The 21,951-nt window shown below is 37.8% G+C and overlaps 1 protein-coding gene across 7 annotated transcripts in view; it reads right to left on the bottom strand.

Moving 5' to 3' along the window:
• MEF2C (myocyte enhancer factor 2C) overlaps window positions 1-21,951 on the bottom strand; it is a 171,324-nt gene that overhangs the window by 12,041 nt on the left and 137,332 nt on the right. For all 7 annotated transcript variants that reach the window (XM_080803588.1, XM_080803591.1, XM_080803594.1 and 4 more), the window contains 2 exons: window positions 18,902-19,088; window positions 16,293-16,340 (listed from right to left, as the gene is read on the bottom strand). In XM_080803588.1, the coding sequence (XP_080659714.1) occupies window positions 16,293-16,340; window positions 18,902-19,088 (235 nt within the window). The remainder of the gene's footprint in view (window positions 1-16,292; window positions 16,341-18,901; window positions 19,089-21,951) is intronic.

Genomic DNA, 21,951 nt, shown 5'->3' with positions numbered 1-21,951 from the left:
AATTTGACAATCCTTGCTGGAAAACTAGACAGTTGTTTTCTGAAGTTCTTTAAAGGAGACAGTCAAACCTCGCTGTTACGGTCAGTCATCATTATCATTATCCTAAAACACAAGTGTCTATTACCCCAGGACGAATGATACCGTGTGCTACCCTGTGGGGAGGCAAGGACTTGGCCCCAGTCCTCCAACGCCCTGCAATTCCTTTGTGGTAATCCAATACACACATGTGAAATGTCCAAACCAGACAACGCAGCCTCGGGGCAGGTGCCTACAGAGAGGTGCCATCCAGATTAAGTGTTACTGAGCTCCTAGGAGGGAAGAGATTATCCGGTGAAGATTCACCTAAGAGGCAGGAGTTGATGTAGGCCTTGAAAAAAGAGAAGAGATAGTAAGACACGCTGAGCTTGTGATTGAGCTCGGGGTAAGGGCTGAGGTGGGAATTTACAGAGCACAATCAGGGACACTGTGAGCAAACTGGCTAGTAGGGAACTCATGAAAAGAGAGGAGTGTCGAAGACCTTAGACGGACACGGAGAACTTGACTTCCAGGCTGATACTTCTTGGATTTAAATGGTAGAAATGCAGACCCAAAAGGGTCACAGAGCAGAGGCCGAACACAGGTCTCTCAGTGGACAGAGAGATATATCGGCATTGGGATATCTTGTAATTTGGAAGTCTGGGAGTATGAAGCCGTCTGGAAACTATGGTGATGGCCTGAGCTAAAGATGAGGAGGGAGTGGGAAGGCAAAGCACAGGTATATTTCAGGAAATATTTATGGAAACCTCTTTTGAATTAAAATACATTTGAGGCAAACTGTGTAGAGCACATTTGTTCTTCATATCCCATTCATTTACCTGTCTCATTTTATGCATGGATAAACAGACTGAATATATAACAAATAACTACAAGATTAAATCTGTCAATTGGGTCATCCGTAAAATTCTCCAAGTTACTGGGAGAAAAATAAAAATAAACGAAGCCCCTCACCCCCACCAAAACATGTGTCAAGGACACAGTAGTTTCTTAGGAGATGTTGGTTGAATTTGAATATAAATTACTCTTCTATAATAAAACTTCACTGAAAGTCACTAAATTCTCTACAGCTGGCTAAATATGTCAAAAGCCAAAATTTTCTTTTCCAGTTAATTTGGACAGTTTTTGGTGGTAAAATTTACTATGTGAAACAAAGACATTTACCTAGTATCACTAGGAGAGATACAAAGAATTCGCTTACTTAGAAAAATGCTTGAAAAAATAGAGTTTATATTTAATGTGTCTTAACTGAATCATTCTTGTGACTATGTTAAGGCTCTAGTTTTAATTAATTGATTCTACTGGATAAAAAGAGGCTGAGAAAACCAAGACAAAATTTGCCCTATACTTTCCTGTCAGCTGAAGTTCAGTCTGGTACACTCAATACATATGTCACTTATCTCTTAAGCCTGCGTGAGATCTGGTTGAAATAAACAATTAAATGGAAAATTAGGTGGGTAATTTCAAAAGAAGGGGGGGAAAAGTCAGTTAAGCAGTGCAGTGAAGCTTGAATAGATCAGAGGAAACTAAAACTCTTGCTTGGTAGATGCCAATACTGGTTTGCATGGAGGAGTTATTTTGCTAAAAGGAAGTAAAACCGCTTTGTGAAATGTGTTGTCCTGTGATATGACAAGCACTGGGCCAGTGTGTGAAAATGGAAATGCTTCACGGATGCTCTGAGAAAAGGTTTTTTTTTTGAAAATTAAAAAAAAAAAAATTTCTACAGTAAACTCTCTGAGAAATTCCAACAAAAACCTACATCTTAAAAAAAAAAAAAAAAAAAAAAACCTACATCTTTCTGCCCACATTTTTAAACAATGATCTAGGGCAGCAGGAAAAAAAACAGTAAACATACATTATAGTTTTTCATCCAATAAATGCCTCAAAATTAAAAAAAAAATGGATTTGAAAGCATTCTATTTTTCTCTTGGAATATTTCCTGTTATTTGGAAATTATGCCATTTTAGAAGATTAGTCACATATTTTAAGGTGTTTCCATATTGAACATAAAATATTTTGAACCACGATGACACTTCTTAAATTCATATTTTTAGAGCATAAAGTTATTTTTAAGAACAAATAAATTCTGCCTTTTACCGGTGAATTTCTGCTGTTTTTAGCATATTGTGCCAGCTAGCATTTTGGAGCCGTATAATAACCATTTCTGTTTCCAGCCACCAAGTTGTTATTCTTTTGGCATAATATAGATTCAGGAATGCAAGACTGTGGATCCTAAACCAGTGATATAGAAACCTATCATTTGAAAATCAATGATGAATACATGCGTGTGGTTTACTGCTAGGAAGAGCCTGCATTTAAACTGGCTTGGAAACCACGGGCCTCCTCCTCACTCAGAACGCTGTGGCCTGCGTCGAGGCTGTTGTCCTACCTTAAGATAAATTCACCGAAGAGAATGGTCTCATTCAAAGTCAGGGGTGAGGGAGGTGGGAAATACCAGCTCTCAATAACCTTCTAATATACATATTCAACCTTTCTTCATGCTATGTTTTAAAGTTACCCTCCGCCTGGACCACGATCAATTGAGATGTGACTTTATGCAGAAGTCACAGTCCTCTGACCACTTAAAAGCACAAAAATTATAAAGCATGAGTGAATGGATTTCCTGATTATAGATTATAAGAAATGAAGAACAGACCGACTTTAGAGTCAGTTTGTTTTATAGTTTGATTTGATTAAAAATATTGTTTCACATAAAATAAAACAATTTAAGCATTCACAATATAATTTGTAGGAAGGATAACAGAATCGACCTCAATTGGTTACAAGTTTCTAAACATTCATATTAAAACTAGTGTAAATATACAAAACTTGAAATGTGGTGTTAGGAGAAAAAAATTTTTTTCTCTTCAGTTAACTTGAAAACACTTGCTGCTTTTTTTTTTTTTTTATTGACTCCTATTTTAAGAAGTTGTAAATTCAAAGAACATATTCCTGGCTTAAGATGTTGTGAGAAGGACATTTTGCCTTGTCTCACAGAGCACAACTGAGCATGTAGCTAGCTCTCTCTGAGCTCAAAGTTCTAAAACTTCCTCTTACTTGGATGTTTAGACATGAATCTCTTCACTTTCCCCCTAGGATTTTCATTATAAATACAAGCATACAAAACTAATAAGCACAAAACAGATACTAGTCTTTATGAACCACAGCTAATTTTTTTCACGGGCAACATTTTTTCTTCAGTCTCCCGAATTGTCCTCTTTGACTATTCCTGCTTCCTCTTCCAGCTCCCTATCCAATCAGATACCAAATCTCCTTTTCTTCAGAAATGCCTCCCTCCATCCCTGCTGCCACCATCCTAAGGAAGGGTTTCATCGCCATTCGACTTGGTCTTTTATCAGGGTCCCTGGTCTCCAGTGGTAGGGTTCTTCACCAGACCTTAAGACTGTCTTCACGAAGATCGTGAGCTCCTTAAAGCTGTATGCAAACTTCTGTGCACGTGTGTGATAATAAATCTAACGTATAGTCTCAAGAATTTCTCTAAAATTTTTTCTAAAGGGCTGTTTCTGTTATGTTACTTTTTCAGACCATACTTAACACTGTTGGGTCAGTGCCCTGCTTGGCTCTCAGAACTGCGCATAGTCTGACCCCCTCTGTTTCACCTAATTCCCAATATCTACAGCCAAGCTCACAGCCTTCTGGATATGCCTGTGTCTTTGCTCTAGCAGTGTTTGCTCTCTTCTTGTTTTTGTTTTTTTTAAATATTTTATTTATTTGAGAGAGAGAGAGAGAGAGCAGGGGCGGGGGGGGGTGCGAGAGGGGCAGAGGGAGAGGGAGAAGCAGACTCCCCACTAAGCAGAGAACCCGATGTGGGGCTCAATCCCAGGATCCCGGGATCATCACCTGAGCCAAAATGAGCCATCCAAGCACCCTGCTCTTCTGTTTAATTCAAATTCATTTTTTAAGAGGATTTTATTTATTTGACAGAGAGAGAGAGAGATCACAAGTAGCAGAGAGGCAGGCAGAGAGGGAGGGGGAAGCAGGCTCCCTGCTGAGCAGAGAGGCCCATGTGGGGCTTGATCCCAGGACCCTGAGATCATGACCTGAACCAAAGGCAGAGGCTTAACCTACTGAGCCACCCAGGTGCCCCTCAAATTCATTTTTAAGAATCAGCTAACACCCCAACACTTTCACAAGAGTTCAGACAACTTTTCAGACAACTCAGCCCACCTTGACCACACAGTCCCTTCTATCTCGGTGCAATTTGAAGCAGTGATACACGCAGAGGACTAGCTCTTTAAGTGTTTCAGATGCTTGCAAAACGGATATACAGACTATGCTGGAAAAATTAGGAATTACTACTCAGGAATGGCATCAAAAGTTAAGTTACTGAGGGAATGTGAGATGAGAACCGAAAGTGTAATATGTAACTTGCTAATTTCAAATATCGAGGGTCTCTCTTCTACGTGCTACTTGAGAACATTTCTTATTTTAGATAATGATTACACACTGATGACCAAGTACACCATTGAGACAAACTGCTCATCAACCATATGATATTAAAGTCAGGAAATCACGCAAGTGCCCAACTACTAAATTTGCTTAGAGAGAGTTAATTGAAGCTTCTTTTTCACTTGTTGCACCTGTTAATCATTTCACAGCACATTACCTTAGCTAACTGCAAGCGGTAGAATCAAATAAAGTAGGAATTTTCCCTGATGAAAAAGAAAACTCTGAGGCACAGGCTCTTTTCTTCTTTACCGACGAGTGTTTTACGCTTCCTGCCACAGGTCTTCTCTATACATCTCAACCATAATTTACTCATATGGAATGTTCCACCAAAAGTCGGGCTGCGTGATATCCCAGGAAAAAGAACACCGGAAGGGTGGTAAGTAAGAATGAGCAGGATTTTACTAGGTGGTCCAGAGAGAGAGACTTCCCGGAGACGGGGAATACATGAAAGATCTCAGAGTCATGACTGTATTGGGGGAGGATGAGTATTCCCATGAGAATGGGATTCCAGTGGTTTTAGAGTATGCAGTTTTCAGAAGCTGGAGAAGCGAGTTTGACTAACACAAAACCTCTCAGGTCATGTTAACGTTACACCCTAGTCTTTACACTAAATGCTTATTCAACTTCCTACTATAGAAATCAAGCAAAGTTATAGTTTGGGAATGGTAAGTGACATCCTTAACTGTGCTTTAGGAAAAGAGTGCCCGTGGAAGTGGTAGATCAGAGGTTAGACTGCTCTAGAAAAGCTAGTTAGGATGCATCTGCCACAGATCACGTGAGGAAGGAGGCGGCAGAGACAAGAAGACCTAGAAGGTAGATAGGAGTCAAGGTCAAAGGAGGATAAAGTAAATAAATCCAGGTTCTGGTCTTGAGGTCTCCTTAGAGTTCCTCCAACCACACTGAGCCATCGCTTTCTTAACCCTAAGCCATCATTTCATCAGTGTGAGAGAAGCATAAATGCAATCTGAATCAGAGACTCTCCCTTGTCTGAGACAGCCTTCCCCAGCATGACCATGCAATAATATTAACAATATCAAACGCTTTATAGAGTACTATTTATCAGTGGTGCCAACAACATCAAGCATACATTTTGAGGACCTTGAATAGTACCAGGCCCCTAGTGACCGCTATAGAATTGTTTGCTATTATACATGGATATAAAGCACCTTGAATCCTTGCCTTGACAGCCTTGACAGGTACTAATAGGATCCCTGTGTTACATAATGAGAAAGCTTAACAACAGAGAGGTCCAGCATCTTGCCCAATGTCAAACAGCTATCAGCGGGTGGAGCCATGATTTGAACCCAGCAGCGTGTCCAGAGGCCATACTCTGAAGGATGGCAGTTGACCTGCTCCCTGAGAACTGGCACACTCTGGAATTCTGAAAACCCCCTGTGTCAAATCTCATTCTAAAATTATAGGAATGTGAAGGAAGAGAGGAAAAGGAGTAGAGGGTGAGACCAGGGATGCGAGAGACCCAAAGGGCCATCCTAAGCCAGAGGTGATGGGGTTTCTTCAGGAACACAGTCAGCTTGGCCGGCATAAATGGCATTTCTGGTTGAGAAAAGGCTGAACTTAGACAAAGAGGCACAGAATGGTGATGTTCTAAACCATATTTCTGGTCTCCGGGATAGACAAATATTTACAAATAGGAAATATTGGGTTCAGCAACATTACATGCCAGAGCAGCTGTTTAACTTTCAGTGTGCTATTTCGAGTGGATGATTAAATACGCTCTTAAAGGTAGATTTTGTAATATTTTCGTCGATAGCCTCTCCTGTAATGGAGGGTACAGACGTTTACCTACCTATTGTCAATTTAAGAGAACAGCTTCCATCAGAGGCACTTAACACGATGGTGAAATGCTCAGTGTTTTAGAGTCTCTGCTATTCGTTGTTACCTGGAGAATAATTTCTAATACATAGGTGTATAAACTGATTTTGTTTTGTAATTCGTTAATGGTATCTTATTTTTTTGGAATTTGGGGCAAACTGCCACAGGAAAGCATCCAGTTGAACCTCTGATGTATTGATTTTCTGTTTTTACTTTGGCAAAAGATTTTACCAACTTAGGTTTTTTATTTCTTTCATTGGAACTATTTGAAAACATTTATAGCATCCTTTCTTGTTAAACTAGAGGTGTCACATACATAATAATGCCCACTACCGTCAGTTAATTTTATATCTGAGTTAGTTTAGGATAAGTTAGTTTCCAGTATCAGGACACTGTTTTGTATCTCAAACATACATCTTTTCACAGTCATTTGAAATCACTTTAAAATTGTATATAGTAAACTTGTTCCTCCTACCCTACTGGAAGCAATGCACTTAAAATAGTTTTCAGTAGAAAAATATTATGACCTTCTAGAATTTAGTTATATTCACTGAGCCTTGAATGCCTCAAACCTTGTTAGAAGTGCAGAAACTATGTTATTTAGCTATTGTGAATCATGATTTTTTTTTTTTTTTGAGGGAAAAGGAGATCTTTTTCATGGGATGGCTCTAAGGCAAAAGGCAACCACAAAACATATGGAGGTCAGAAATCTGGGAATGATGAAAACTTCAATATCCCTACTGTGGAATAGAGGCAGAGCAGATTTTCTGATTCTTATCCTGGTAAAGACTCCTGATTACAGATTCTTAAACATAAAATCAAGTCTCCACTCTATCTGAGGGTTTCTTAGGGAAATAATACAATAATGTATAATGTTAGACTATGAAGAAACTCCTGTGAAACCTCAGTGTCTTTTGTGGTGTATCCTTAGAAAAATACTCCAAGAATACACAAAAGCCAAGACTATTCTGGCCTGTACCAGTTAGAGGGCAGTAGACATTCTACAAAGAGCTTGCCTCTTCTACTTGACCATGTCACCCTGAGGCTGAATCAGACCTTCACGGAGTTCATATCTATCCCACTTGTCCTTGATATTTCTTGGACCTGTTTTGTTTTATATCTTTTGTGAAATTAACAGTCTACCTGCCAACTAGATCCTGAACGTTGAACATTCAGCACATACAACAGGCTCTGGATTGTGAGGCAGAAGAAAAGAAATTTTACTTATTACTGACTTGTTTTTTCAAAGATTGAGAGTCTGTGTCACAAAGCAGGTTTGTTTTGGCAAACGAGTCTTTCATTTGTCCTAGCAGTCATGTGGGTCAGGCATTATCATCCCAATTTTTGACAGATAAGGAAACTGAGGTTCAGGGAGCTTCTGTGACTTGTCAGTAAGTGGGACAGTTTTGATTTGAATCCAAAACACAAGCTGCTTCTACTACTTTATTACAAAAGCCAGATGTTTCAGATTTAGAATGCATCCTTGTATTTCTCTGAATAAAAGCTCCATTTGCAAATAAGGAGGAATTTGACAACCTGATGTTTTCAATGCACAAAGGCACTCAAAATATCATTCTACTTTGAGTACTGATTTACTGAAGGGATAGTTTTTAATTGCACCATAAAAATGATACTGAACCTTGCTATCTTAAAAAAAATTCCACTTAACAATGAATGATAGATTTATGACTCACTTAATTGTTCACTTCTTGAGATTTTGGGGCTGTCTCTTTGCTAAAAATGAGGGGGTGTCTTCATTATTGACACAATCGTTCATTCTCTCAGTCATTTTTATAAACAAAAATATTGAGACAGTACAAATTAGAGAGAACGTGACAGAAGAGAAGGAATAATTACTTGTGGTTTTAACATTTACACAACTGCTGCAAACATATCAGAAGATGATAATGTTCAAAGTGAAATGTGTTGCACTGTACTGCATTGCACTTCTGTTCTGCCTCGGGCTGATTCCTATATTCTATTTATCCCCACCCTTGAGGGTAGGGGCTGCAGCAGACATCTCTATGAAGCCTACTAGTGCTCTACTTGCTTATTACACATTTAATAAATATTACTAGGAGGGCATTAAGCCCTCCTAGTAATATTTATTACTAGGGCATTAAGAATATAGATAATTATAATACTGACAATGCGAACATTTATTAACAAGCACTTACTCTGGTGAAAGAAACTGTGCAAGGTGTTGCCTTGTATCATTACTCATTTAATTTTCACAACAATCCCACAAAATGGGAATTCACAGCCTTTCCAAGGGCAACAATGTCATCCCTAGAATAACTTATATATCATGTATTTTCACTGGTTATTTTATTTTTCTAAATATCTGCCTCTGGATTATTTCTCCAAATTACTGCTCGTGCAAAAATTTTGCGCCACGATTTTCTAGCTATCTCCCAGTTGCTTAGTGTTAAACTGAAAGTTCCTTTTTTCATGATTGTCATGTAAATTAATGTTATCATGTTTATGTAAATTGACCATAGATTTAGATTTGCTATTATTACATTAATAATAACTTATATTAATACAGCAGGCTGTTTTCTCCCCCACACTACAAATAAAGCATAATCAGTTCTTTACCGTAACTGGAGGTTGTACATGGAGTGTAAGGTCAAGAAATTGTGAAAGGAGGGCATAGTGTTTAGTAAAACAGTTAACAAGTAAATATTAAATTCAGTTAAAGCGATTAAAATGGAGCAATAATAAGTAAACCCGGCGAATATTAAAGCATCCCGTGGTCACATCCATAGATTATAAATTAAAATTGTTTATCCAAATTTTGGTACAATATAGTTTCCTTTAATTGAAGATAAACTAAAGGGATATATTTTATTTACTCTCTCAAATATGAGACGTCATCATGACTATAGTACTCTTTGAACTGAAATTTGAATGAACACACCATGCAAGTCCAACTGTAAAATATAAGTGACTGGCAAAAGTTTGTCTAAAAACAGCAAATTATACTCTTGGCCAACAGCCTTGAAGCCCCAAAAAGTCCCTGGTAGGTAAAAAGTTTTATTTCCAAAAGAGGGGCTTTTTTAACCACATCCCTTCTTCAGCATCTACTGTCTATTGATGCACAATTTCGTATCAGTAATGATTTTGAAAGACCTGTTCTTTCTGTATTCTCCCCAAATAAAATCTTATGGTGATGCTAGAAACAAGGAGAAGAGAAACCACTTGTGTATGAGGAAAAAGAACTGCTAAGAGAAACAAAGAAAAGTGCTGAGTAAAACTAATATCTTAGGAGAAAATATTAAACCGCTTGTATTAGTATTAAAAACAACCACAGTTTTGTTGGTCATGCTCTCAAGTCAATGGGATATGAGCAAAGAGACAAATTTTCACATTGCTTTACTGAGTATAATAGGAAGATAGGGATACAAAAGATACAAATTGTGAGGTCAGAAATACACAAAGCGCTCTAAAATCTGCCCAAACACTCCTGAGGGAGTTGTAATTTGAAATTTTGTTTTTCCCTGTGGAAATCAAACTCCTTAAGAATTAAGTTAAACTACAGGGGCCAAAAACAGATTTTATAATACCTTGACCTAGCCTGTAACATTCTTCATTTACCTTCTCTTTGACCTGCCTCTCCCACTTCAACATCGGCCCCTAGGAAATGGCATCACAAGGTATTTATAATTTTCCAGGTCTTGTATATGGGAAGTGGACACTGATTTTTTCTTGGCAATGGCTAAGTATCATATGCTGTAGACCATCCAACTAAGAGGACTAAGTATTTTTTTTCCTTTAATAAATCTAGATAATAACTTTGGTTTGGGTTAAAAATATCACTGTTACTTAACTTCATAGATAATAATAAAGCAATACTGATGGATCTCTATGTTTTGGGTGAACTCCCAAGGTAAAACTGGAAATGAATTCAGAATTTTTATTTAGAATAATTCAAACTAACAGAATAATACTTTCAAAACAAGAATTAATTTGGATTTTTTTCACATGCTGCCTAACAGTATTTTAAAAAGCAATATAAAGTTGTATTTTATGCTAACAAAAATAGTTTTCTTGTCTCAGATCAACTAAGTCGTATCTATCTCTCTTTCTTGACTATTACATTGTCTTAATCTGTATATTTTTAGGTAACAAAAATGTAAACTTGTTAAAGCCAATCCTTTTAGATGGAATTTTTAACTACTTTACTGATACTTTAAATCAGTGAGTGAGAACTGCAGAGAAGTCTTTCTGGCTGATAAGAAAGTCAGCCAAGAAACTTTTGATACGTATCCTCAAAAACAAATACTTGCAAAACAATGGTACTGGTACAGAATAATTCAACATTGTATAAACTTTTCCTCTCCTCAGTTCTATTTTATAATACGCTAAATTTTTCTTTTCCAGTACTAAATGAATTATAAAAAAGTCATGTAAGTGAAGTTCTATGATTATATAATCACGAAACGTGGCATGTAAAGTCTGTGTCTTATCTGCAATGTGAGTACTGAGTTCAAACGTTCAAAGTCACAGCCCAAGGTCGTGCTAGGTGGAGTCCTTTCAGAGCCTGGAAGCCAGCGCTCCTTCTTTAAGTCACTGCTCAGTGATTTATCCGCAGCAGTACGCTGCCACCAAGTTTCCATGTATTTAGCTGATATAAATTAAGCATTCCAGAAGTGACAATGCTTGACAACCAAACGCATTAAATAGTAAACAACTAACAATCAAAATAAGGAAACAGCTGTTAGTTTCTTTTTTATAAAATTATACCTAATTTACAATAAATGCCAATTAAAATTATTAACCAATATACATAAATCTCCTTTGCCTTATTGTCACATAGCTACGTAGATTGTAAAATTCTCTTAAATTTTCAAAGAGATTCCTAAAATGCTTTCCTTTCCTCGCCTCTCTATCCTTCCCTTTCTTTCTCTTCTTTGTCTCAGTCACAAATCCTTGAGCATACTGGCACTTTGTACTCAATAAAAAAGCAGCTATGTTATCAACATGAAAACAAAGGGTTCTAATAGGATAGTGAAAAATCCAAAACAAGGCTTAGCTCAGAGACTGGATGGGAAAGATGCTATACTTTATCATCAAGTTGAGCTGAAAAAGAGAGTGCCTACCTTTTATTTCTATTAAGTCTAATGATTACAAAAATTCACCTGAACTTGATCTTCAATTATCAATAATAACCACTAAGATTAGCATGTTAAAAGCTTTAATTACACAGCTATGACAAAATGTAATTTAAAAAGCAGGGACTTTTGATTTTGGCTATTGAGAGGAAGGGACTAAGCACTGGATGAATAACTGTGAAAAGAAACCTAGAAATGTCACCACTGCTAATGTCTTCTAATGACTTGCTGTATACTTCCCTTAAATCAAGAGTACAACCTCATCCTGTTACTTCTTTGTTACCTTTTGCCTTCATCTTTGAAACTGCTTCAATTTAAGTGATAAGAGGTTTATTATTTCAAGAGGTGGTTTGCGATGGTCTGATGTACCAACCCACATTTCATTTACTGCTGTGTATCAGTTCTTCAGGATTTCTATTAAGTATGTTGGAAAAGTTAGTAAAGCTTTATTGGCCAATGTTTCTCAGTCATTTAACCGAATGATTCACTATTCTTTGTACAACTATCAAAAGAATATATTATTTTTGTGAATTATAGATCGAGGGTCTATTTTTTATATTTAAAATTCCATTATTTCTTTGAAGTATTCTTTCTTTTTTCACATCAACATTATTAAAAATTTACGATGAGTAGATTAATTTTTCCTTTATTCAGCTAACAAACATTAACTGAGTATCTGCCATGTACTCTTTCTTATGTCTTGAGCTGGGAATATAACCTGAGTAAGAAAGACACAGTTCGCCCCTAGAGGGCTGAGTGTCCAGGAGAAAGATGTGTGCCCAGACAATGCAATAACAATGCAATGAGATAAGTGATGTGGGAGCAGGCTTCCATGGGAGAAAAAAGAAGAGATGTGTAATTCCTCCTGAATGGCTGTCCTGAATTCTGAGGGATGCCAAGGAGGGCTCAGGGGCAAGAAGAAGCTGAGGGACAGGAGCACTAGGAATGCATATGTAAAGGCAAGTGGCCTCAACACTGTTTGCAAAGGGGCAGCACAATGAAGAGGTTAAGAGCATGGATCCTGGAGCCAGACTGCCTGGGTTCCATGTTGGGCAATTACTTAACCTCTCTCTGTCTCAGTCTTCCCATCTATAGAAAGGGCATAATATGCATATCTACTTTAAAGAACCATTATGAGAATAAATGAGTTACTTTTTGTAAAGCACATAGTAAGGGCAATTTAAATGTTTGCTATTATTAGAGTGCAGGGTTCTTGCTGGCAGCGGTAGGAAAGAAGGTTTAAGAGTAGAGAGGAAGGCTGGGCCAGAGATAAGAGGCTCCTGGTTAATTCTGAGAGAGATGGGAAGCCATGTCTGGACTTTAGGCACATGAAGGATGACCTACAATTAGTGTAGGCCTTTGAGAAAGGCTAATCAGTCATGGGGAGACTGGAGGGGGATGCAATGTGAAGCAGGGAGACAAATTAGGGGGCTCTGGAAACAGTCCTGGAGTGTTGCTAGGAGCCTGAACCAGGACAATGGGATGGGAATGGAGAGAAAGGAGTAGATTTAAGAAGTACCTTGGAGGCAGAGTTGGTAAGACTTGATGATGCATTGGATGATGGGATGAGGGAGAGCTATAGTTCAGGGACTGGATGGGAAAGTTGCTCTACTTTATCACTGAGCTGAACTGAAAAAGAGAATCCTTATCTCTTTGGTCTCTTGGTATTTAAAAGTACACACTAATTGTTAAATTTACTTCCTTTCTGCATGGTTGTACCCGCCCCCCTCCCCCACCTTTTTTCTTTTTACCAGTTGAGAGGATCTGATTTTGAAAAAAATACAAAGATCGAAAAGTATTTAATTGTATGCACTTGGCCTCAGACTTTCTAACTTTATCAGAGACCTTGAATTTCAATGACAATATTCGAAATTTGGAAGATATTTTTTGGCCATTTTGCCTTAGTTTTCTTTTCTGAAAATGCAGAGACATTCTGGCTGGCCTCGCTTCCCCTGGTGTTATGTGATTCTCTGACCTCAGCATAGATATATTCAGCTTTGACACATGATACTGGCGGGTTTGAGAAAGAAGAGGAAGACGGCTGAGCCTGCAGCAGAACCTGAGAGCCAAGCTTGCCTCTACTAAGTGGCATCTGCAACAGGTGTTCTCTGGAGCCAGAGTTAGAAAGGGCTTCCTCCTCTATTTTTAAAAAAGTAAGGAACTAACTCTCTCACAAATATATAGACACTGGAAAAGTTAAATGCTCATGGCTACGAGATACATTCCTCTGGATATAATGTTTATTATCATCAAGGTGGAGCAACTGAGTGTCTTTCTTTTCGTTTCCTTCTATTTTTGAAGTAGGTTTTTTTTTTTTTTTAAAGATTTTATTTATTTATTTGACAGAGAGAGAGAGATCACAAGTAGGCAGAGAGGCAGACAGAGAGAGAGGGGGAAGCAGGCTTCCCGTCGAGCTGAGAGCCCGATGCGGGGCTCGATCCCTGGACCCCTGAGATCATGACCCGAGCCGAAGGAAGGGGCTCAACCCAATGAGCCACCCAGGTGCCCCTGAAGTAGAAGGTTCTTATGTCTGTGGTAGAGGTCTTGATGCAGGAAGATAAATTTGCTAAGCTTGTAAGATTTTTTTAGTTCAATGACACTATAGCCGGATATGTGGCTAACTTTTACACTTAAAAGACTGTCTTCTCTGTCCCTGGAGGACCATTAAACTTAGCGGGCTGTCAGAGAATTGACAATGACAGCATAATTGAACAACCAAACACTTCTTATTTTCAATAGAGAATCCTAAAGCATTCTAGCTATTAAGCAGAAACAAGAGTCTATTTCCATTAGGGTGAGTAACCCATCCCCCCCATATTTTTTTTTACTACATCTGATAACTTTTTTCACCACTATTGGCTGTTCCTATAAAAGCACTGAGATACTGGATAAAATATCATAACATCAAAACCATTTTTTAAAGTTATCTTTTTCTTGGTCTTTGTGACAATCCAGTTCTTAGTCCCTACCATTCTCTCTAACCATAGTTTTGGCAGAGACTTGAATCTGAGCAACACTGGTCTGGCTTTGATCTGGTTTTGTAATTTTCAGGCTGCAAGCCCCAAAGTATTTTTCGAGGGAAAAAATGAGCACTTTGTTTCAATGCCCAGAAAAATAGTATGCTGCGTTTACTCATTAATTTGACTTTACCTAATTTTTAAAAGGTTGATAAAATAGGAAGCTAGTACCATTGATAGTGTTTGTTAATTCACTGTGTAGTCCAAATACTTTTTCTTTATTACTCAATGAATTAGTGAAGAGCCAGTATCAGAAGGAGAAACACCTCCCCCAAATGGATATATTTATAAAAATGTTTTTATATGCTGATTTTATCTTCTTTCTTATAATTAGCAGACTATTATATTTGACCTTGGCAAAATATTTTAATTAGGTTGTCCATGGATATTTTAATAAGCTTGAATTTTTTTTTGACATTTCAAACATAACCTTGTGTCATTCATGCCTGTCTCCTACTATTTTAAATGTATATCATGTTCCAGCTGCAGGAATTACCATGGTTACTTGTTAAGCCAATAGTGAACTGTGGTTTGCATTAAAAACTACTGTGCTGTCTTACGTCTGCTCTGAAAATGACATCAATATCTCAATAATCACAATAACATGAATTACTATGGAACCCTGGGGAAGTGTGACTATAACATGATCGGACATAGTGGAAGAAATCCTTAAGAGTTTATATACATACATACATACATACATACATATATATATATATATTTAAAGATTTTATTTATTTATTTGACAGACAGAGAGATCACAAGTAGGCAGAGAGGCGGGTAGAGGGGGAGGGGGAAGCAGGCTCCCCGCTGAGCAGAGAGCCCGATGTGGGGCTCGATCCCAGGATCCTGAGATCATGACCTGAGCCGAAGGCAGAGGCTTAACCCACTGAGCCACCCAGGTGCCCTGAGACTTAAAATATATTTAAATGGCTTTTTGGGAGTACACCATATTCATATTCTCTAAGAGCTAATTTTAATGTCAAAATTGGCTTTATTTTATTAATATTGTTGAATGGTTATACTCTCATTCCCTCCTTTTATTTTTTTTTTTAATTTTTAAAAAATTTTAAAAGATTTTTTAAAAAATTTATTCATTTGTGAAAGAGAGAAAGCAAGTGAGCAAGAGAGTGAGCGAGAGCAAGAGCAGGAGGGAGGGTCAGCGGCAGAGGGAGAAACAGACTCGCCGGTAAGCAAAGTACCCAATGCAGGGTTCGACACAGAGCTCGATCCCAGAACCTGAGAATCATGACCTGCGCCAAAGGCAGATGCTAACCCACTGAGCCACCCAGGTGCCCCTCCCTGCCACCTTTTAACTTATTTACTATTTTCTTATTTATTTATTTATTTTTAATTAAAATTCAATTAGTTAACACATAAGATATGATTCATTTCAGAGGTATACCCCCTCCTTTTAAACATGCATTCTCCTTTAGAAATGAACAGGAGTTTGGTACTTCTTTGGGTGGAGAGAGATTCACATTTAATGTGAAATGATTCACAGAGAACTCAATTGGCAAGTCTTGCTAAAGGTACTTTTATGTCCAGATTGTATCTAGGATTAAATGGATTTGATCAGAGCCTTCAATTCTGGTTATGTGGACTAGCTGAAATTTGATTAAGAAAAGTTCTAGTTAATAGTCTTCTTCTAAGTTACTATCCATCCATTCCTGCTTCATAAAAATGCTTGAGAAGTTCCGGGGGCCATTTTTCCACACAGCTCATACATTTCCCTACTTGGTTCAAAAGACTTACTTCCTGCAAATCACCCAGCAAAGGAACCCTGAACAATGATCCATGCTGTGGCCCAGAAATCCCCACTCACCTGCACTGGTGCCTGCACCGGATGTGAGGTCTCCACCCATCAGACCACCTACGGATTAAAGAGAAAGATCAGAAGAAGGAAAGGCCACAGGTCCACAGAACAACACACTTTACCTTTAGCAACCACAGTATTCTGGCTCTCCCAAGGGTCCTAAATTTGTAAAATATTACCCAAGTTGGATGGCTGACATTTGTTTTATTATGACATGCTGAGCTCAAACATTAAGCCTACATTCAATCACTGACATTTTGCAGAATCTTTCTTTCTAAGAAAGGTTACATTTAAAAAATCCAGTGTTTAAATGGTCTCTGAATTTTCATTTTTGGATGTTTTATAGAAAGAGGAAAAAAAAGAAGGAGTAAGGTCTACTGTGTGTTGAAGTAAACTTACACCTGATGTTTAATTCTTTGTAAATATATTTTTATATAATTAATTTTGTAAAATGCTAACTGTCCAGAACTTTGGTCATTTCATGAATCTACTCACAGTGAATGACCTCACTGATGACCTCAATTTTCCTTACTGACACAACAGAGAAGTTTTCATTGGCTACAAATTTAGAAAGGTATGCTTATATTCTGCTAACTTAAATCTGGCAATGTTAAAATATGACAGCTGGGATATTTCAATAAGATACTCAGTATAATAATTACTGTTAGTTTCAAGAAATAAGATTTAGCCAAAAGAATAGAATATCAGCTAGATTTTTTTCTTTTCCCTCCTTCCCTCCCTCCCTTCCTTCCTACCTTTCATCCTTCCTTCCTCCCCTTCTTTCTTTTTCTTTAGAGAGGAAGGTAGGGGACAGAAGGAAAGGGAGAGAGAGAGTCTCAAGCAGGCCCACACCCAGTGCAGAGCCCAACGTGGGGCTCTATCTCACAACCCTGAGATTGTGACCTGAGCTGAAATCAAGAGTCAGATGCTTAACCGACTGAGCCATCCAGATGCCCCTCGGCTGGATTATTTTCTAACTGATCCTAAGTGACGGTCTATAATTATTAGTTGGTTCTGGTTTTGGAATTTGAAGAACATGTTCATTACTTTTAAAGAAATATTTGTTATTTCCAATCAAGTGATATTTTGGAAATAAAGTATGAAATTTTTCAAAATAAACAGGCATGAATTTATCAAGCAGGGAATTCAACTGCGTTTGAGTGTGATCTGAAAGGAATAACATATGGTTATTGAAAATTCTTATGAAAAATTTCAGTCATATTCAAAAGTAGAGAGAATGGCATAATGGCATCCTTTATACACATCTCTCAGACTCAAGATTTATCAAGATTTTATCATTTGGCTGATTTTGATTATATTTTCTATATGAAGTGTCTGTACTAAATAGTAATAAATGTTTAGTTTTGTTTTTTCAAGATTTTATTTATTTGACAGAGAGAGACACAGTGAGAGAGGAAACACAAGCAGGGAGATTGGGAAAGGGAGAAGCAGGCTTCCCATTGAGCAGGGAGCCTGATGCAGGGCTCAATCCCAGGACACTAGGATCATGACCTGAGCTGAAGGCAAATGCTTAATGACTGAGCCACCAAGGCACCCCACATGTTTAGTTTTAATTATAAGGAAGATATTGAAGTATTCTCAAGGAAAAATTCTTCTGTGAATAAATTGCTTTTAATACAATTATGTGTGCCTAAAACATATTAAAAATTTTCTATGGCGTGTTTTTTAAAAAAGTAAAATGTAATATACAATGCTTTGCTATATATGATTTAGAAATATAATCATTTTTGGTGCTTCTTTTGGAGATATAAGGGGATTGTTTGGTTATAGTCAGTATACATTTATTTAGTTCCAACTGCGAAGCTGGCAATCCAGGAGGACTGTCTTCCCTCCAAGATTCTTTAAATCCCGTGGGAAAATAGACACAAATTCAACATAGCACATCATATACTGTATTTTGCTTGATCTGAGTATGAACAATGGTTGAACTTTTCCTGAGCAATAATTTCTTTTCTCTGGGACACTGCGAATTGTACAACAGTGGGGATTTCTTAGAAATATCGAGACTAATTTGTGGCAGGTATATATGTTCTTATGATGTCCTCTTAATGTCATTTCTAAGTTTTGTTTTTATTTCACACTTCTTAAGTTACACTATTTTATTATATTTCTTTTCTGCTTTAAGTCCTCTGTGATATAAGTTTCTGTATAAGTAAATAAAAACTGACCACACTAAGAAATAACTAAATGGCACAAATGCTATCAGAGGACACAGGGGAAGATTTCACAGAAGGGGTGATAATCTGGCTAAGAGAAAGAGGGAAAATGGCATCTTAGGCAGGAGGAGAGCAGGAGCAAAAAAATGAAGACTTTCTTTCTCCAAGGATGTTTGACTTTTTGTTTGAGAAAGTTTGTGGTTGAAATATAGCCACATGAGAGATGGGCGGGAGTCTGAACAGAAAAATAGCAGATTATGAGAGATTTCAAAATCAGGCTGACGGGGTTGAAGACCAAAAAGGGGGTGGATCTTAAGCAACGCGCGAACATAACAAATGGAAACCTGGAAAAGTCTACCTCTTGGTGATAAAATACCCCTTGTGCCAAGAGTGGCTCCTTCCCGATTTGTTAACATTGCATGCATATGAGGACACACATACCTGTGTTACCTGCACTTGGAGGTCGATGTGTTACACCAGGAGACATACTGTTTCTCTGCAGAGAAGGGTGGGCCAGTGGCAAAAGGTTGGGGTTTCCCAGTGAGCTGACGGGGTTGCTGTATACCAAACTGTTGTGGCTGGACACTGGGATGGAGACCGGCATCTCAAAGTTGGGAGGTGGAACAGCCTGGAGGAGCAGAGAAAAACGTGGGTAAAAGGAAAGAAAAGAAACAGAAGTCCTCATGTACAGACAGCCTTTAGTTTTCCAAGAAAAATTTCAAATTCCAAGCCGCTTGGTGTCTAGAAGACCATTAAGGAGAGCTCTCAAGATGTTCAGATCATAAATTGATTTCTTTAATGTGCTTAGAACTCTTCCTTCGCAACTATTAGAAAGCGTTTCACTTTCGTTTAAAACAAAGCCCCATTTCATTAGACTCCATTGTCTCCGAATTCCATTCTATTAAGTAATAATTGTTCATTTGTGATGTCTGAATCTGGTGCCAGAAATGACTGCAAGATCAAAGGTACATGATTGTGATGACTTCACGGAGAAAGAGGAGGATTAAAATGCAAACCAGAGTCTTCAGTTTAATTGCTTATTGAAGCATATTTATGCAGAAGTTTAATGATATAAAATCATCTCCAAGCATGTGAATAGCACCTGTACTTTAATTATTATTTTTAAAAGTCTGTCTTTTGAGAGTAATGCTAAAGATAATAGACATTTTAAGATACAGAATTCAACAGAACATGTATCATTCAATAGTTCATATTTTAAAATGATAGTTCAGAATACAGGTTACACTTTAGATTTTGGGGGATACACGGACACTGACAAATGGCAAGACTTCTATCTCAAAGGAGAAAGCTGGCAGATATTTAGTGAAATGAAGTCATGTGGGTACCTCATTAGAGTAATTAGGTCCCAATTATTGATATTTGGGTATTATTTTAGCAATTTAAGCAAAATCATGCTTATTTCTCTGCTTGTACTAACCAGTCATGCTTACAACTCCCTCCTTTTAAAAAAATGTTTTAACATTATAAATGAAAATACTGCTTGCACGTATTGCCAGAGGACTCATGGTGTCAGAGCATACAGCATTCTTACTATAAAACTGATACATATATGTGTGTGTGTATGTACATATCTAACAGATCTGTTAGAGACAGGGTTTATATAGAACATTCCCTCAGGATTTCAGATAAGCCAGTGTGTAAGTTTAAATGCCTATGTGCATGTGACTCAAAGGTTTTCATTTTTATTTTTATCTTTTTATTTTTTTTCCAGTGATCTTAACATCAACTCTCCTTTCCTGGTTGATTGGCTAGCCTGTAGCCTATGTCATGCTCTGTAAAAGCTCTTTATCCTGGTGGTGATTTCAATATTACTCTCTATTTAGGCTTATGTTCTCTTACTCTTTATTTTTCCTATTTTCTTTTCTTCCATGATCTGGACATATTGATACGTACAGAAGCAAATGTTTCATAACTCTTTTACAAATGTCTTTGATTCCTCACTGTTTTACAGCAAAATAAAAATGCTAAAGTGCTTTATTAATACAGTCAGTCTTTATTAAGACTTTATTTTAAGCAGAGTAACAAACAATAACTTTGGATCAACATCATGATACAATGAAACGTAAGTGTTGGATAAGATGTCAAAAAATGAATTTCCAGAGGCTCAAATTTTCAGAGCCTTTTAAACAACAAAAAGTATTAGTGTATGTTGTAAAACAAATGTCTGTAGATTGAATGAAATATTGCATTGTAGTAAAAGGCCAAATAAGAATTACTTAGAATACCTAAGAAAACAAAGGTAAACAACTGTGGGAGGTTCTATTTGCCCCTCCAGATCCACTCTCCAACCTCTTCATTGCTTTGGGCCTGGCAGGCTGAGTCTCCAGGCTGTGTCCACCTGGCTCCCCCTGCCCTTTGGCTTTAGCTGGGCCAGGGGAGGCACCAGCAGAAGTACAGAGAGTAGGAGAGAAGTCAGGGTATTTGGCTACTATAGCATCCTTCCTGGGGAGCCACAGGTTGGCAGAGGCTGCATTCCGCTCATGAAGGTCACGCCTCTTTTGGTGTCATGTCTTCTATATTCTCAGATCTTGCTGTGCCGCTGGTGTCTTTTGTGTCCTCTTGCTCCCTTAGGCCTGGTTAAAAGTTGGTAACAGCTTCCAGGTTGCAAGCTGTAATATACTTCACCATTCCTCTGGGTTTCACTGAACTCTACCTATCTACCAACAGTCCTTCTACTAAACTCCCTTCAATGACCATGTTTCTCCCCAAAGCCATTATAGTGACTCTCTAGATCTAGAATAGTGGTACTCTACAGGGGTGAACTCCCTCCCTAGGGAACACTTTGGAAATCTGTGGAACAGTTTTGGGGTGTCACAATAATTGGGGGTGTGGCTGGTATTTTCTGGGTAGGTAGGCAGGTGTTCTTTATACCCTGTCATATGTGGGACAATTCAACACAACAAAGAATCATCTCTTATCCTATTCAACTTTGAAAAGCCCCCACTGGACAATTCATCTGTGTGAAAAAACCCATTTATAATGATGTGAGTCAGAACTAACTTTGTTCTACAAACACAAGGTATTTTCATACATTGAAACATGGATTTTATTATAAACTGACATTTCCAGAAGTGCGATTACTATATGCATTGAGGGAATATTCTACTTTCCTATGTAAGGAACTTCATTAAAAATTATTCACCATCTTGGAAAATCATATCACCAATGGCAATTCTGCTTTTGTAATTTGGGTTGTAAATATAGAATACTGTTTTCTTTCAACTCATTCCATTAAAAAGTGTTCCTCCAACCATTCACTGAAAATCCTCTTGTCATGGTCATTATTAACCTTCAGGCTGAGAAATCCAATGGGAACTCCTCAATCCTCAACTTGGACACAGCAGTCACTCCTTCTTGATAAACTTTCTTCCCTTTCAAAACTCTGGACTCTCCCTCCTACCTCGATGGCTGCTCCTTTTCAGCTTTTGTTGCCGGTTCTCATTTCTCCCTGATCTTTGAGTTTAAGAGTA

The sequence above is a fragment of the Martes martes genome (assembly GCF_963455335.1).
Source record: "Martes martes genome assembly, chromosome: 5".
Classification (NCBI taxonomy): Eukaryota; Metazoa; Chordata; class Mammalia; order Carnivora; family Mustelidae; genus Martes; species Martes martes.
The sequence above is the reverse complement of the archived record's forward strand: the minus strand, read 5'-3'. Positions and strand labels throughout refer to the sequence as shown.